General features: G+C 37.3%; 1 protein-coding gene across 2 annotated transcripts in view; it reads right to left on the bottom strand.

Moving 5' to 3' along the window:
* Positions 1-5,823: 5,823 nt before the first annotated feature.
* The window catches only part of FSIP1 (fibrous sheath interacting protein 1), a 162,900-nt gene continuing 150,561 nt past the window's right edge, over positions 5,824-18,162 (bottom strand). Inside the window, exons 11-12 of one of the 2 annotated variants that reach the window (XM_033108714.1) lie at positions 15,391-15,901; positions 5,824-5,956 (exon numbers count right to left, since the gene is read on the bottom strand). In XM_033108714.1, the coding sequence (XP_032964605.1) occupies positions 5,910-5,956; positions 15,391-15,901 (558 nt within the window). In that variant the 3' untranslated portion in view covers positions 5,824-5,909. The remainder of the gene's footprint in view (positions 5,957-15,390; positions 15,902-18,162) is intronic. The other variant, XM_033108715.1, reaches the window with a different exon arrangement.

The following is an 18,162-nucleotide window of genomic DNA, read 5'->3' as shown; positions in this document are numbered from 1 at the left end:
AGGGGAAAACTAGGAGTAAAGCACATACAATTCTCACACCCACATTTTCTGACCCATGAATGATGGCACTGGGTGAGCAACACAATTGCATGTTATCAAATTCTCTCTCTCTCTCTCTCTCTCTCTCTCTCTCTCTCTCTCTCTCTCTCTCTCTCGCTCTCCATCTGTCTATCTATCTATCTATCTATCTATCTATCTATCTATCTATCTATCTAGATAAACTCCAAAAAAAGTATACACATTTTAAGAAATTGTAATACTAAATACACATTTAAAATTGTAAGACTTAACTATATACCAATAACAAAAGATGAATACAAGTCAGGTTTGACTTCTGCAATTACAAAAGGTGCTCAAAGTGGTTACCATCAGCATCCAGACACTTCTGATTATGGTGAACTACTACTTGAGAAATGTTGACCAAAGTGTCCACTTGCATACATTTCTTTTGGCACCCACAGTATATATACAAAATGTCAAATTATTTTATGAAGAGAAGGCCAAAGCATTACCATAAGCAAACCCTGAGTTTCAGGTAGGCTAACCATGACTGTAGACTACTGACCAATTAAGTTCCAGTTTAATAAGAATAGAACCAAAATTTTTATGAGTAGTTTAAAGGTCTGGCTTTGAGGTCCATTAAACACTAGAAAGGACTAATTGAGTGAAATAGACGCTTCTTGATTTTTCTAATTCTAAAAACATTTATCTATCTAGCCTAGCATGATTATATGTAAGTATAAATTGCTGAATTATTTTATGGCACCTAGATGAAGAATCAAGAACTACAAGGTGTTGGTAATGGTTATTGAGTTTGGAAAACTGATTTGATAAAATGATTCTTTAAAATATAATATTATTCATTCTCAGAGTAACTCAACATGTAAAGACTTGGAGAGAATTCTAATTCACTTTTAAGTAGCAGACCAAAAGTAAATGAAAATATCAAGATGGGACAGGAGCTTGTTTCCCAGGCATGTTCCATGTTCATGCCAAGAGTGACTTTCAAATCAGCAGATTGTATTGAAACAAAGGACTTGGTAAAAATTAAAATGATGACATCAAGATGATAGCTTTTTCCTCCTACAAATGTTTATTGTCACTTCTAGTCAAGGTGGCAGAGTAGATAAATGCTGTGCTCACTTCCTCCCACAACCACATCAAAATTACAACTAAATTATAGAAAAACCAACCTTGAGAACCACCTGAATTCTAGCTGAAAAGAACTTCTATAACTAAGGATATAAAGAAGCAGCGACATGGAAACTGGTAGGAAGGATGGAGATGCAAAATAAGCTGGCCTCACAACCACATGTGGTGATTAAGAATCAGGAGGGACATCTCAACTGCAAAGGTCCCCCCTGAGGAGTGAGGGATCCTAGCCCCACACCAAGCTCCCCAGTCCAAGTCCCCAGTACCGGGAAGATGAGTACCCATAACACCACCTGGCTGTGAAAGTCAGCAGGGATTGCATCTGAGTGAGATGGAGGGCTGCTGGAGTCCCAGGCATTCCTCTTGAGGGGCCCATGCATGGATTCACTTGCTCACAAACTCACTCACTCTGGGATCCAGTACAGGTGAAGCAGCTCAAAAAGTGCCAGGGACATACATGGAGGAACTGAACTGACTAGCTCAGGCTGAAACAGCAGAGGTCAGGGTAGCTCTCTCTGGGGACGGAAGTGCTGGAAGGCACCATTGCTCCTTTGATGAGCCCTCCTGCCACCCAACTGGCAGACACAGTGGGTTCCAGATCTGAGCTTTCCATTAACGGGGCTAACAACATTCACCCTACCCTGGTGATTCCCTGAGGCCCCATCCCACCCAATTTGCATGCTCTGCCCAAATCACTTCTAGTAGCTTTTCCACACATGCAGCCTGCCTCAGCTCATGTTGCAGACTTTCCTAAAATCTCTCAAAGGTCCACAAACCCCAAACAAGCAGCAGCTGGTATCAGCATGCCCAGTACTTCTCATTAAGTGGCTCCAAGTCCAGCACAAGCAGCGACCAATCTCAACTTGCATTGTAACTCCCATCAGGAGGCCCCAAGCCTGGCATAAGCTGTGGCCAGTACTGGCTTGGAATGTAGCTTCAATAAGTGGCCACAAACCCAGCAAAGTGGCGGCTGGCCTCAGCTCACATTGTACTGCCCATGAAAGGGTCCCAAGCCTGGCATTAGTGGCAGCCAACCTCTGTTTGCAGGGTAGTGTCTCCCAAGGACCGCCAAACTCAGCACAAGCAGCAACCAAACACAGATTACTTTGTAGCTCCCACAAGGCTCTCATGGAGTCCAGCACTGGGCCTACCAAAAAAATAAGTACTTAATAAATGTTTTCTGGTATAAGACTTGATATCAAACTGTTTCAAAACACTGAAGAGGAAGGAAGGCTCCCATACTCATTTTACAAGGCCAACATTAACATGATGCCAAAACCGAAGAGAGACTCCAAAAAAAGAAAATTATAGGCCAATATCCCTGATGAACATCAATGCAAAAACCCTCAACAAAATATTAACAAACTGAATTCAGCATTACATTAAGAAGATCATACACCATGATGAAGTGGGATTTATTCCTGGGATGCATGGTTAGTTCAATATCCACAAATCAGATAACATGATACACCACATAAACAAAATGAAAAATAAAAATCACATGGTCATATCAATAGATGCAGAAAAAGTGTTTGACGAAATCTAACATCAATGTACGATAAAAACTCTTAGCAAAATTGGAATAGAGGGAACATATCTCAACAGAATAAAGACCACATATGACAAACCCACAACTAACATTGTACTCAATGGTGAAAAGCTGAGAGCTTTTTCTTTAAGATCAGGAACAAGACAAGGATGTCCACTTTCACCACTTTTATTCAACACAGTATTGGAAGCCCCAGCCATAGCAATCAAACAAGAGAAATAAAAAGCATCCAAATTGGAAAAGAATAAGTAAAACTGTCATTATCTGCAGATGACACGATATTATATATAGAAAACCCTAAAAAATCCACCAAAAACTATCAGAACTAATAAATGAATCAAGTAAAGTAGCAGGATACAAAATTAATATTCCGAAATTGATTGCATTTTTATACACCAATAATGAACTATCAAAGGGAGAAATTAAGAAAACAATCCCATTTACAATTGGATCCAAAAGAATAAAATATCTAGGAATAAATTTAAACGAGGAGATAAAAGATCTGTACTTGGAAAACTATAAGACACTAAAGAAAGAAATTGAAGAAGATACAAATAAATGGAAGGATATACTGTATTCAGGGATATGAAGAATTAACATAGTTAAAATGTCCATACTACTCAAAGTAATGCAATCCTTATCAAAATATCAACGGTATTTTTCACAGAACCAGAACAAATAATCCTAAAATTATATGGAACCACAAATAACCCCAAATAGTCAAAACAATCTTGAGAAAAACAAAGTTAGAGGTATTACACTACCTGATATCAAACTATAATATAAGGCTACAGTAATCAAAACAGCATGGTACTGGCATAAAAGTAGACACAAAGATAAATGGAACAGAACAGAGAGCCCAGAAATTAAACCCACCTCTATATAGATGGTCATTTAATCTATGACAAAGGAGGCAAGAATTTACAACGGCGTAAAGACAGTCTCTTCTATAAATAGTGTTGGGAAAACAGGACAGATATGTACAAAAGAATGAAACTGGACCAATTTCTTACACCATTTTATTGCTGAGAATTATACTAGTTCCTTGCAATATCTTCTTTCCTTTCTTAGAGAAAACACTGTAGTTGTTCTCCAAATTCTACTTTCGACTATCTCATTTTATCAATTTATTCATGTTTCTCCTAAATACACCATTTTGTACTTTTTCTTTGTGTTGCTATTTTTTGCTTTCTTTCTAATTATATATTTTTAAGAGGACTGTTTTTTATTAAATTTAATTCTGTAATATGGGACAAAATTTAAATGATGACATCAAGGTGACAGCTTTTTCCCCCTGCAAGGGTTTATTGTCATGTGTTTCAGAGAGAGTTGGATTGAAGGATAATAAACTTAAGGTCCTATGGGAATTTACAGAAAAGGGGGTGCCAATAGTTTTCTTAAGAAGTCTTAAGTCCAAAAAACCTCAAATTTTAAGATCGTCAATTCATTTCTGAAATAAATTAGCTCTTGTTGTTTCTTACTTTTTTATGTCTATCTTGTTCTATCATTAGAGGTCTACAGGGAACCTTAAAATAAAAAGACTGGTTTCAAATAAGAACTTTCTTTCCCTATCAGTGTAACATTTCTTTTTTAATCTGAAGCCTTCATGTTGAAATATATTATAAATTCAGCTTCCCAGTCCTTGTTGGAGGTACCTTCAGCTGACATACTGTTACATGGTATTACCTCTTATAATGGTAAAATTCATCACTTAGGATAATTCTGCTTTCTTTCCCCCTCTTAAACTCCTGTAACATAAAGTGTCATATGCCCCAAATACCATTTGCAGAAACACATTATAAAGCCATAAGCTCTCCCTACCCTACTCCTCCACTCATATCTATCTCCCTCTCCCCCATCTCTCTCTCTCTCTCTCTCTCTCTCTCTCTCTCTCTCTCTCTCTCTCTCTCTCTCTCTCACACACACACACACACACACACACACACTCACACACACACACACACCAAATACTGCAAGCACATCAGTTTAGAAAACTGAGCTCCTTTGAAAGTCTGATGGGCAAAAATGGCTCCTTTCTGTCACCACTCCAAATTCCCACCCATATCACCTTTCCCCTTTCACTGTTCTGAGCCAAACCTTACAATCACACATGTTATACTTATAAAAGTCTAAAATCATGACTTTTAACTTCTACTGGCACCCCAAGAGCAAACCTCTTAGCATGAAGATAAATTACTTGTAGCACACTGATACCAGCATGAACCATTGCTATTTTAATGTAAACTGAAACAGGAGGCTCAAAAAAGAAATTGCCTATTAACTGTTCTGCAAATAGTAGCTATAGAATTCTTCATTCTAAAAAGTCAAGGAAATTTGATGTAAGCAAATATTAACAGTATACAATATCAGTAGATGAAAATGTGCAAATAATAATAACGCCATACATACACTACTCCAAATTTCATTAAAGCCAGCTCATTTTTTTTCATAAAAAATAAATTGGACTTGTAGTTCTAGTGCCAATTCATCATATGGAGTGTTGACATGAAATGTTTGCATGAATCCAGTTTAATGACTTGTAACTAGACAAACCTTCTCTCTTAAAATAATATTGTTGAATATTTTTAAAGTAGCTGATCTTTATTTCCTGCATTCTAAAAGGCAAACTCTAAAAGGTAAAAAACTGAAAGTAATATATCAAATAATTCAAACTCCAGGTTAAGAAAAGTATTATTGCTGGTAAGATAGCAAAGGCTATCCTAACACTGTTTTGTTGAGAAAATTCATTTCTTTCTATGGCAAATTTTACTTACTTAACAGGCATGAGAGAAAAGGAAAAAAGGGAAATCCGGGACAAAACAAGAATTCATAGTGATTAAATCTGTGTGAATCACAATAAAGTTATAACATATAAAATCAAATACAAAACAATCATAGCACTTCAACTAGTTTTAAAATAGCACGCATACATAAAATGTTGGTTTCTATAATGTATCCCTGATGTTGCAAGATTAGCAATAAAAAACAATTTTCCCAAGAATTTCAATGAAGAAAAACTATGAAACAATAATACCACAAGTCTCAAAAATATCAAGGAAATATAATCCAGAAAGAGTAAATCCAAACATTAAAATCATTATTTGAAGAATGGTCTCTACAATGCATCCATTGAATTCAAAGAATTGGAAAAAGTATAATTTCACTTAATTTACCAACTTTCTTAAAGCACACCCCAGCAAGTGGTTACCTAAGATTCTTTACATTCTTCTGCCACATCTTCAGTTTCCTGTTCATCTGCACATTAAAAACAATAACCAAAGTTGTTAGGCAATCAGAAATGTGTACATAATTAAGGAAACTCATTTTGCCTCCAAAACATTAAATCCTTTTACACATGAAACAATAATCACATTCTTATTTAATATTTATTGAACAGTCACCATAAATTACATACAAAGTTTGCATGAAAAAGCGAAAGATAAGCTTGCCTTCATTGAGCTTACAGATGAGGGTTTTGAGACCTAAAATGGTTGTGGATTTAGACAGGCATGGAGTTTTTGTTTTGTTTTGTTTTTTTTGTTTTTTGTTTTTTGGTTTTTTTGCTTTGAACTAAGTTTCTAGGAAGTAGGGTGAAAGCAAAAGTAAATATTATATAGAGTAGATAAGAACTCATCTTCATTATAAGAAGAAAAATTATGACACTAACAGAAATGGAATGGAAATATTCTTCTACAAACCTTAGTGAGAAGGTTATCAGAAAAGGCAGAATTGACAACAGAACCAAATAAAAGAAAACAAGAAAAAAGAATCAGGAGAAATTGGAACCCTCATACACTTCTGGTGGGAATCTATAGCTACTTTGGAAAACAGTCTGACAGTTCCTCAAAAAGTTACCATAAGCTCAGCAATTCTACGCCTAGGTATATGCTCAAGAGAAATGAAAACATACATCCACCCAAAAACCTATACACCAATATTCATAGCAGCATTACATATAATAGCCAAAAAGTATTAACAACTCAAATGTTTATCAACTAACGACTGGATAAAATGTGGCATTTCCATACAACAGAATATTATTTAACAATAAAAAAAATGGAGTGCTGATACATGCTACAACATGGATGAATCTTGAAAACATCATGTTAAATATGAGCAGCCAGACACAACAGGCCACATACTGTATGATTCCATTTATATAAAATGTCCAGACTAGGCAAATTCATACACACAGAAAGCAGATTCGTGATTACTTAGGTCTGGGGGGTTGGAGGAAATGGGGAGTGACAGCTAACAGATACAGTGCTTGTTTTGGAGTGAAGAAAATGTTATAAAATTGATAGTGGTGAAGAACAGACAATTCTGTGAATATACTATAATACAAATCACTGAATTGTTGAATGGTAGCCTGAGAAAAGCTCTGTCCATATCCTAACCCCTGGAACCTGTGCAAGTTACCTTAGTTGGAAAAAGGGTCTTTGTAGATGTAATTAAGCTACAGATCTTGAGATGAGAAGATCATCCTGGATTATTGAGGTGGGCCCTCTATTCAATAACAAATGCCTTTATAAGAGAAAAACAGAGGGAGATTTGAGACACACATAGAGAAAGAGGCAATGTGAAGAGAGAGGCAGATTGGAGTGACATGACCACAAAGCAAGGAAACCAAAGAATGTCAACAGCTTGAGAAACTGGAAGAAGGAAGTATTCTCCAGAGCCTCCAGGCAGTGTTGCCCTGTTGACAATTTGATTTCAGACTTCAAGCCTCCAGGACCATGAGATAATAAATTTCAGTTGTGATCATTTGTTGTGGCAACCATACGAACCTAATATAGGTATATAAAGTATATATCAGCAAAGCTGCTATTTAAAAAAAAAATAAACAACTAATAAATAAGGGCAAATGATTTGTAGTCACAGAGAGTAAAACAAAAAAATGTAGTGATATTGTCAACCCAGGGAGAAGAAATATTTAACAGGATGTAGGGGAGGGTGGAATGGATAAGAAGGGGACCTCAATATTCCACACCTCAGATAAGGAATCCTAAGACCATGACCCCACACCTTTATAAGTGCTACTCCTCCTATAGAAGGCGTGTGCTCCTTCTTGCCCACCCAGTAAATGACCACTCATCCTTGGAGACAACTAAAATACCACTTCCCCCTCTCCCCAGGTTTCATCATCCCCTCTGGAGTGTGACCATGTACTTTGTCCCACCCTGCTGTGATTATTTGCTTAAGTGCCTGCCTTCATCGATAGACTGTGAAATAATTCAGAGTAGTGATTACATCCTCTTCATCTTATATCCTCGAACAATGTCCTTCGTGAATACGATGGAGCCCAGCAGCAGTGATGTTCAAGCATGGCTACACGACACAATCACCTAGCCCCATTCGCAGAAACTGACTTTAAAAATACTGACACCCAGAACCAACCCTCAGCAATCTATTGAATTCATCTGGGATGGAAACAAGGTATTAATGTGTTTTAAAATCTCACTGGGTGATTCTAACGTGCAGCCAGAGGCAAGAAGCGCTGCCTAAGGTATGAACTCAATATAGCTTAAAATGCCAGACAGATTTGAGGCAGACAGCAAAGAAAAAGATCTAAAAATCAGAAGTGTACAAAGCACAGATGATCCCATGCTGGCTATATGTGTCTCCAAGTATAGTAGAGAACTCAAGCTAGTACACGCTTACTCTCAGTGGCTATGGGGAAGGTTACCCAAAAGAAGGACAACAGGGATGGCTGGAGAAATAAGAAGACAATCCGAAGAAGGTAGTTCTCTTCATCAAACTGAAGAAAAGCAGGATTTGAGCAGACAGGAAAAAAGATATCTTCTGACATTATTTTTACCACCACCACATCCGCTAGTCTTTTTTACAGTCCTAAAGTAGAGGGACTAGTAAACCATTTAGTCCAGAGCTTTACACACTTCACAGTGCATACAAAACACCTGCTGGGGGCATCCTGTTAAAATGCAGTAGGTCTGGAGAAGGGCCTGGGACTTAGCATTTCTAGCAAGATCCCAGATGATGACACACCGCTGGTCCATAGGACTGGTCTAGGCACGATCTTCAGTAACTTTTCCTTTTACCCGATTTGAATACAACAATGGAAACAGAAGTTCCCAATCACTGATAAAGTGATAAGTACATGACAATTAAATATTAAAACTCTCCAATATGCCAGTGTTCACATCACACGACTAACAAAATGATAAAGTGACATTTTATAAGTAGATAGAGAAAAATAAGCAGTGAATATGTACATGAAAAGTCTACCTCAAGCAGAATCAGATTAAAGAACATTAGTTTAAAAATAACTTGAAAAGATAAATTCATCAAATACAAACTTACTATATACTAAAGTTGTATATAAAAAAAAAGGAATTAACACTGGAAACTTCTCCCATGGCAGCTCTGATATTTTTGATCAAATAAACTTTGGATGAGGATTAAATTACTAAGAGCATCTGAGAAGCAATTAGCAGCCTTGGAAAAGTAATTTAACAAATAATAACTAGGAGGCCTGAAGGCACACACTGTTTGAGAGAAACAGAAATCCATCAAAGCAATGAGTTAAGTATTTCCCTAAGAGCAAGCCAAAATATTTTCTAAAGGAAAAAAATCAGCTAATAGTATTACTATTTTTAGAATCTCACTGCTCCACTGCAAACCAGTAAGAAAACTTTCTCAAAACAACCTAGTTTCTTTGAAATCGTGGTACAAACAATAACATATACTAACACACATCCCTTCAAGCCACCCCTATGTCCTTCCTTTGCAAAAGTCAAGTCCACCTGCAACCAGGCTTTATCGAGCAAGTTAGAATCAAATAGGCCTTTTGATGGGCAGAATTTCAACATGAAGTATATTCAGATTGCACAGTTGCCATTTTGGGTAGAACTTGTTCTATCGGAGGACCACAATAGGATAATACAGTTAGCTTTCTCACATCTAAACTGAAACCCATACTTCTCAAATATGCACAACAAAATCTGTGACTTGCATTAATTTGACAGCCTGAACGCTCTTCATACCAGGAACTCAGACTTCAGTTAAGGCTGGCGAGGGCCTTGGGCGTGGGTATAAAACAAGCAGAAACCTCTCCAGATGATCCCGACACTCACCCTGGTTAGGAATAATGTCCTGTGGTTTGTAACGGTGGTTCTCAAACTTCACTGGAAGTATCCCCAGGGGAACTTACTAAAGTGCAAATTCTGATTGAGTGGGTTTGGGGTGGAGCCTCAGGCTCTGCATTTCTAACAGGCCCCGAGTGACTGGCCCACACCCTAAGGCTCTAAGGCATCTAACATGGGATGGGAGTCCCAGGCTTACAGGGTGCCAAAGGGCCAAGCACATGAAGAACAGATGGCTAGATGGGGGCCGTGTCTTCCTGGAGAGTACATGCCCCTTCTTCTAAGGGGCCATCTGCTACTCAGCTTCCCTCACTGGTGGAAGGACCTGCTGATTTATTAGAAAAGTCAGAAATCCAGATGTTTATGGGACATCTCCTGATTAAATATTACACACCACATAAGCTAACCATGTCCAGTCACCAACCAAATCATTTTATGTGGATTTTCTCATTTGATCCTTATTACAACCCTATAGGGTAAACATTAAAGCCATCTTATATTATAGATAAGGAAACCAAGGTGTAGAGGGAAAAGAGATTAAGTAACTTGACGAAGTAACTAGCAGAGCAAAGATTCAAAGCCAGGCGTGCCTCCCCCAGAGCCCATGCTGCTAACGACGCAGCCAGATCGTGCCAGTGGATGTGCAGGCCAGACATCCCTCTGCTTGTCTACATTCTAGCCTGGACTACATTAGCTTTGCCTTTTGGGTAATTAATCTGCTCTACGGTTTTATGTTCTTAGTTTCAATGTAGAGCAACCAACCATCCCAGTTTGCCAAGGACTGAGGGTTTCCTGGGACAAGGGACATTCAGTGGTAAAACCAAGACACTCCTGAACAAACTAAGACAGTTGGTCACTCTAGTTTTCTTTGAAGGGTGTTATTTTTAAAACAACCTTATCTGACTCATTTTTGCATATGTTATAGAAGTTTTTAAGAACACTATTCACTAAATGGGTCCTATAGAAAATTCCACTGTTTTCCTTGAAAAATTAGTATAGTTCTCTCCCCTTCTTTACTACCGTGTTTCCCCAAAAATAAGACCTAGCCGGACCATCAGCCCTTTTGGAGCAAATATTAAGACCAGTCTTATTTTACTATAATATTTTACTTATTTTACTTATAGTAAAATAAGACCAGGTATAATATAATATAATATAATATAATATAATATAATATAATATAATATAATATAATATAATATAGTATAATATAATATAATACAATAATATAATATTGGCTCTTATAGTAATTTTTGCTCCAAAAGACGCATTACAGCTGATGGTCCAGCTAGGTCTCATTTCTGGGGAAACATGGTATGTGACTGACTTTGTATATTTTTTGCCCTTTTCTGCTATTTTTACTTGTTATTCATATTTTACTCTTTATTTATGAATTTCTGTTGATAAGTAGCTCAAATGTTTAGTGGTAAAAATACTATATATGCATAGATGCCTCCTTTTTCATGACCTAGAAAGAAATTCAGCACAAGCTAATTTGACTAAATAATAGACTAAGCACAAATCTGAAGCATTTTCTTTCTGCCATGCCAGTGTACACAGCAGTGTGTCCAAGGTTAAATGGTAACAAGGAACACTTACTCCCCACACTCCTCACACTTCCATGTGGAAGAACTTATAGTAGGGAAGCATCCAACCTCAACTTCCCTTCCCAGTATCTCCCCATGGAAAGAAGCGCCAATTATCTGACTGGTGAGCTTGGGGGAAGAAATGGCACGCTCAGCTCAGCCCCCTCCTCCAAGGCAGGCAGCACTCCCCCCCCACACTTCCCCCAAGGGTGCTTCTTTGCTCTCCCATACTATTGGCTCCACTTGGACAGGTCTCCATAGGTAAGGCTTGAGATTTCTCACTTCTGCCAGGGACTTGATGTGTACGTTTATTTTGGCGGCGTAGCGTAAGGAAGACTGGCTACCTACCCAAGTCACAACAATCCCCTACATTTCATCAGCAATAAAGCCAACCTCTTTGATCTCCATTTGTTGGAACCCATCTCTCTCTTTCAGTTGGTTCTGATCTGGGTAGGGAAGAGAAGATGTCGTTCACGGGTCCCCTAGAATCCCAACAGTGAGTGAATACAACATTGAATTTACTGGACCTTGTATCGAGAAAGTCAAATAACAACAGTAGTTACCCCTAAACTTAAAGCACAGATGTGAAAAATGATGTATTTCACATTGGAAAATTAACATCACTGTGAAGCCAGTCCTTAGTTTTCAATGAAACAATTTACCTTGGACCTCAACGCCATGAGGTTTGGTTCTCCTTTTGAAGTGTTATCTGACTCTACCTTTTAGAACCAGAATTACAATACATGTGACAGACCTTAGTTCATCAAGGGAAAGAAAACTATACATCAATAATATTTCCTTTCTGTCTGCTTATAGAAATCTACTCTGAATCACATTTATTGTATCCGTTTCCTGAGAAAGAGCCGGAATAGAAGGTAGCAGCTGAACACACTGCAATTCCTCATTAGTTACATCTTAGGGGGCTTTTTGCCAACAAAACTGGTTTAGCATTCGGTTTTTGGTGTTCACTTTTGTAGAAAGCACATAATGTACAATTAGTATTTTAGAATACAATTGATTAGCAAGTTATTTTAATAATCGTACATGCTCAGGTTAGTAAAATAAAGAAAAACTCCAACTTTACATACACTAACTTGAACTCAAAATGATAATGTAGGACTATCCCTTAAGGTTTATTATGTAAACAGAAAATAAAATATGGTTCACATATTCACATCTATGCCATCTTAATCCTCCAGACCCACAAGCGTTGTTATGATCATACATTGGGATTATCTGGTGCCATCAGAGACATGCGCTGTGGAGTTAGAGGTAAGCCACCATAGCTTTTCTCCATTAAGTCACATTCCATCTTGTCAGGTTCTACTCAGGAACAGATACACATCAGTGTGACACATGTTCACATAGAAGTAAAGTCATATCTTAGCAAACTGCTGTTCTAACCCCCCTGACACACACACACACACACACACACACACACACACACACACACACAGATCCCACAGGAATGAGACCCCCACAGACAACAAATCATCACATCCAATTTAGTAAGTTTGATCAGGGTAAACAAAGAGGAGATGCAGATACTTTCTCTCTAATAAAAACCTTCTGTCCAAAAATAAAGGAAAAACACTGCAATTGTAGAGTAGAACAAAGTTATCGTGTTTTGTGCTTTCATTTATTTATTAAATGACGATCTTTGTTGGGGAAGTAATACCACACCCATCTAACTGAATTGCACATTGTAAGTGAATTCTGTTGCTGGATAAAAACTTTATAGTTTGTGAAACTTCATTTATAAAAGTTCCAAATCTTTGTGTAGAATGTGAGGCTTACATAATTCTTTGTGATACCACTTGCTTTCATTCACAATGTGAAGAATACATGTGAACCATATTTTCAGTATATTATTCTAAAACTGAATAATTTAAATTCTTCCACTTATCAAACAGGGACCTGGTTTAAGGTAGCACTTTAGATATCATAGAAGATGTAACAATGAATCAGAACATAGGATCTCTGCTCTCAAAGAACTTACACAATTTTAAGGAAGAAAAGATGTTTGTGTACATAACAAGGTGAAGAAAGTATAGGTAAAACGATCTGATGCTCTGGGACGTTCAGAGGAAAAATAAAATGTTTAAAAGAGGGGACCAGGGAAGGTTGCACTCAGAGTGGATGAGGCTGGAAGGGGTACCTGAACATTCCTGAGAAGAAAAGGGCCGAGGGAACAGGAGAAGCATGGGAAAGCACTGGCAATCCTGAGACAAGCTCAGCTGTAATCTGAATAACATTTAGAGGACTAGTTAGAAACTGATCAGGAAGAGAACTTCAGGTCACATTGTGGAGGCTTTGAACAGCAAGTGAAAGAATTCAGATTTCATTCAATAGGCCGTGGAGAGCCAGGGAAGCTTTTTGAGCTGGGAAGTGTGGTTATCAAAGCTATACTTAGGGGGAATTCATTTTGTGGTGTTGACAGTAACTGGAGGAAAGGAGAGACCAGAAGCAGGGAGGACTGAACAGAGGGTCATCACATTAGTCCAGATGAGGTTGTAGAAAGAGTAAGGAAGGGATGGGCCTGGGAGACGCTGCAGGAGGAGACAAGTGGTATTTGAAGATTGAGAGTGGGAAGCAAGGGAGAGGAAAGATGTAAAGATGACTCAGATTTTGAGCCTCAGCGATTGAGGGAACAGAGGTCAAGAGGAAAATCTGAATTGAGAGAGGAAGTTGAGGAATTCAGTTTGAGGTCATATCCAGATGGAGTAGTCTAGCAGGCAGGTAAAAATACAGGACTGAGGAGTTAGTTCAGAATTAATAGACAGATTTAATAAGTAATATACAGATACAGCTTGAACAGACACTATATTTTAGAGTAATCTACATTAGAGGAAAAGTGGAAGCTTTTTAAATAGATTCACCAAATACAAAACAGACTATGTTAGACTTCTAACATAGATAAATAATTGAATATTTGTTTATGTCAAAAACTGCCCATAGCATTTGTATCCTGTATCATTGTACCATTATAAGATGCAACATTAAATCAAGACAAAACACCTGAGAATACACAAGTAGCTGAGATGGGAAGTTTGCATACAGAAACGAATAAAACCACAATGATACATAGCATTTTACAAATTCATTCCTTACAACAAATTTTCATCACTAAAGTTGGGAATTTGAACTACTAAGCAAATCTATTCAAATTACTTATATCCATTCAAACTAATTTCTCTTTTCCTCTGAAATCAATACTGCTTTCTGGATAACCATCAAGAATGTATTAACCTATGTGTCCATCAATGGATGAATAGATAAAATTATATATATGTGTATGTGTGTGTGTGTGTGTGTGTGTGTGTGTGTGTGTATACACACAAGTAGCTGAGATGGGAGATATATATATATATATATATAATGGAATATTACTTAGCCATGAAAAAAGAATAGAATCTTGCCATCTGCGACAACATGGATGGACCTTGAGGGTATTATGCTAAGTGAAATAAATCAGATGGTAAAAGACAAATACCATATGATTTCACTCAGATGGAGTCTAAAAAAACAAACAAATGAAAAAATAAAACAAAATAACAACAAACTCATAGATACAGAGAACACATTGGTGGTTGCCAGAAGGGAAGGGGGTTAGGGGTAGGTGAAAAGAGTCAAGGGGGACAATTACTTGGTGAAGGATGGCAGACTTTGGGTGGTGATCACTTTGTAGTGTATATATATGTCGAATTATAACATTATACACCTGAAATTTATATAATATGATATACCAATTTTACCTCAATTTTTAAAAAGAATATATATGAATTACCATGGAGAATACTGTATTTCATAAGAGTACTAACCTCAACCTTGACCTCACAGAATACTGATAAATGTATTCTTCTGTTTGCATACTCTTAATCAACACCATCTGTGACTCACAAACATACTTCCGTATCCTACTCCATTTTAAACTATGATACCTTTACATTGAGAGCTTAGAAAGACTCATTCACCGAAACACACATTCTCCAAGACTTACCTGTTTTTGGTTTCTCTAAAGGGCTGAGTTCTGGATGTTGGTCTTCGGATGAAAGACTCACATTGATGCCATACAGTGGATCATCCAAGAAAGAAGGCCTTTTCAGTCTTCCAATGCCAAGAGTCTTTGACATAAAATAGTCTTTTGTATCACTAATAACGTCATCGTTGGAAAATTGGAGGCCTTCCATATTCTCAGCTTCGGTGACAAGAGCTTGTGACGTGTAATACCCAGTCAAGGCTTTGGTGAGGCAGTCGCCTGTAAATGTTTCACATTTTGCATTCTCAGGCATAGTTGCGTCTTCCACCTCGATGCTTCTGACCTTGGTTTCTGACCCAGTTAGTAACTCAGAGAGGATAGATCTGGAAAGCTGGGGGAACTCAGGTGCTATATCCTCAATGTCTTTCTTTTCTCTTTCTGAAGAAAGTCTAATCATGGATTTTTGTTGGAATATGCACTCATCCAGAAGACACCTTAACTGTTCCTCAGAAAGAAGTGATGTTGAATCGAACTGATGAAACAAACCAAAAGTTTTCATAGTCAACTGACTGAGTAAACACATTCATTTTCAGTAAGCTTCCAATAATACAATACAAATGCAAGTGCCCGGAAACCCCTTACCCAAAACACCCAAATAGCAAAATCATTCATTTTAAAGTATCCAAAATTGCAGGAGCAAGGTACAACATCCCTAGAGAATAAGTTTAGAATCAATCCCCCATACTAACATCCAGGGAATAGTCCCACAATACTGATGGATATGAATTACTGCACCAAATTAACCAATACTCTCTCTACACATAGAGGTAACTTGAACTGAAATGCAGATACTAGAAAAGCACCTTCAATTTTGTAAGTCTTAGAACATCAGTCAGGGAAGTAAGCAACCAACTCTTTGATAAACAGCCAGAAATCCTGCCATAATCTCCATTACTAGTTGTTTCTCTGCTCCCACCACCCCTTAGTGTGAACCCCATTACCACCCAATTCCTTAACTGGAAAAAAAAATCAGGCAAACAGGGCAGACTATTCCTGCCCCTGGGGAGTCACCACTCCTATGTCTGTCCACCACTTTCAGCAGACAATACCACTGAAGACAGAAAAGGAAGCTACAGGTCTACACAGGAACCGGGACATTCCAATAGCAGTGCATTCTGGAAGGAGGATTTGATCCAACACATTTAATCTCTGCTGGTAAAGGGTATCAGGGCTAAGTGTTTCAACCAAGATCTTAAGGCTTTAAAAACATTTTTTTCTTCCAGTCATGTTCTCAGGAAATAAAACAAATCAAATGAAACTATAGGGAGCTATGTTCTACAAGAATCCAACTGAACAGCATGCCACTTGAATTGCAACAGTCTCAAAAAGGAATGGGATTAAAATATATGGAAACACACTGAAAAAAAAGTTTCCTTCTCTAAAGAATTGGCATCATCCTTGATTTATCTATTGGATTATCTAGAAAAACATAAATCTGCCTTTACAGTGGAATAAATTATCTGATAACAGCAAGTCCTCATAAGAAAACGTAATCATTAATGCAATGGCCTTAATTTCTAATTCAGTAGAGCAAAACAATGCCATCGGCTGACTTTGTAGTACACACTAAGAATTAATCAATATTATACATATATCAAGTATTGGGGGGAAAGCTATTACTGGAACTAGTATAGTTAATTCCCCATTATTGTGAAATGCTTTTAATGCAACTAACAAAAAATAGTATGTAAAACAAATTTTGTATCTTGCTTTTAAAATACATCACATTTTTAAATTATATTTAACTTCTATAAATTAAAAACTAGCTTTTGGGGGCAATCAGTTAACTCAATTGGTTAGAGCGCGGTGCTCTTAACAACAAGGTTGCCGGTTCGATCCCCACATGGGCCGTTGTGAGTTGCACCCTCCATAACCAGATTGAAATAACTACTCGACTTGGAACTGATGGGTCCTGGAAAAACACACTTAAAATAAATAAAAGTTTAAAAAAAAAAAACTAGTTTTCATAATGGCAAGTGTCCTTATGAGTTTGAGAATAACAATAAATTGTCTGGGAATATATTCTCAATAATTATCTGTGATTCAAAATTAATGCAATTCACCCTAAGGTTAATACACGTCAAAAAAATAGGAGTTGAATTATATGTTTGCAAATCCTACTTTCAATCACTAGGCATTTCAGGCATCTAGATGTGAACTTTATCCATTATTAGCAGCGCTCCCTCCACCGTACTATGTAAACCTAGTCAACTGAAGAATGCACACAGTCCTTGTATGGTACTAGGTACTTAAAATACTTTAAAAATTTGCTTATATAAAATTGCTTACAATGAGTAAGCAATTCCCTAGGACTTAGAAAGGCTCCACTGAGTGTCATCCTTACCAACCATCTTCACTAAAGGCTTATCACATGAAATTTTCAGATACTAGGAAAAAATCACTCCATTCTGGAGCAGGACGATGGAAGGAAGTCTCGGGGGGAAGGAGGGGGTGGAAGATTGGTAGATTAGCTAATATGTTTGACCACTTCCACATAAATATTAAGAAGATAGATGCTTGATAGTTCTGGTGATGTATTTGGCTAGATACACAAGAAACTAAGTAAAAACCAAGCTATTATGAATAAAAACCTATATGAAAAGAAAGGAAAGGTATTGTTTCCGATAGATAACAGAAAATTAAGCAAAAGAAAAGAAGGTTATTATTAACTCTAGGACAAATGAAAAGCTGTACAAGAAAGGATACCATAGGATACTACTTGCTTTTGCTGTA

This window comes from Rhinolophus ferrumequinum, chromosome 6 (assembly GCF_004115265.2).
Source record: "Rhinolophus ferrumequinum isolate MPI-CBG mRhiFer1 chromosome 6, mRhiFer1_v1.p, whole genome shotgun sequence".
Classification (NCBI taxonomy): domain Eukaryota; kingdom Metazoa; phylum Chordata; class Mammalia; order Chiroptera; family Rhinolophidae; genus Rhinolophus; species Rhinolophus ferrumequinum.
This window is presented reverse-complemented; position numbering and strand designations above follow the sequence as displayed.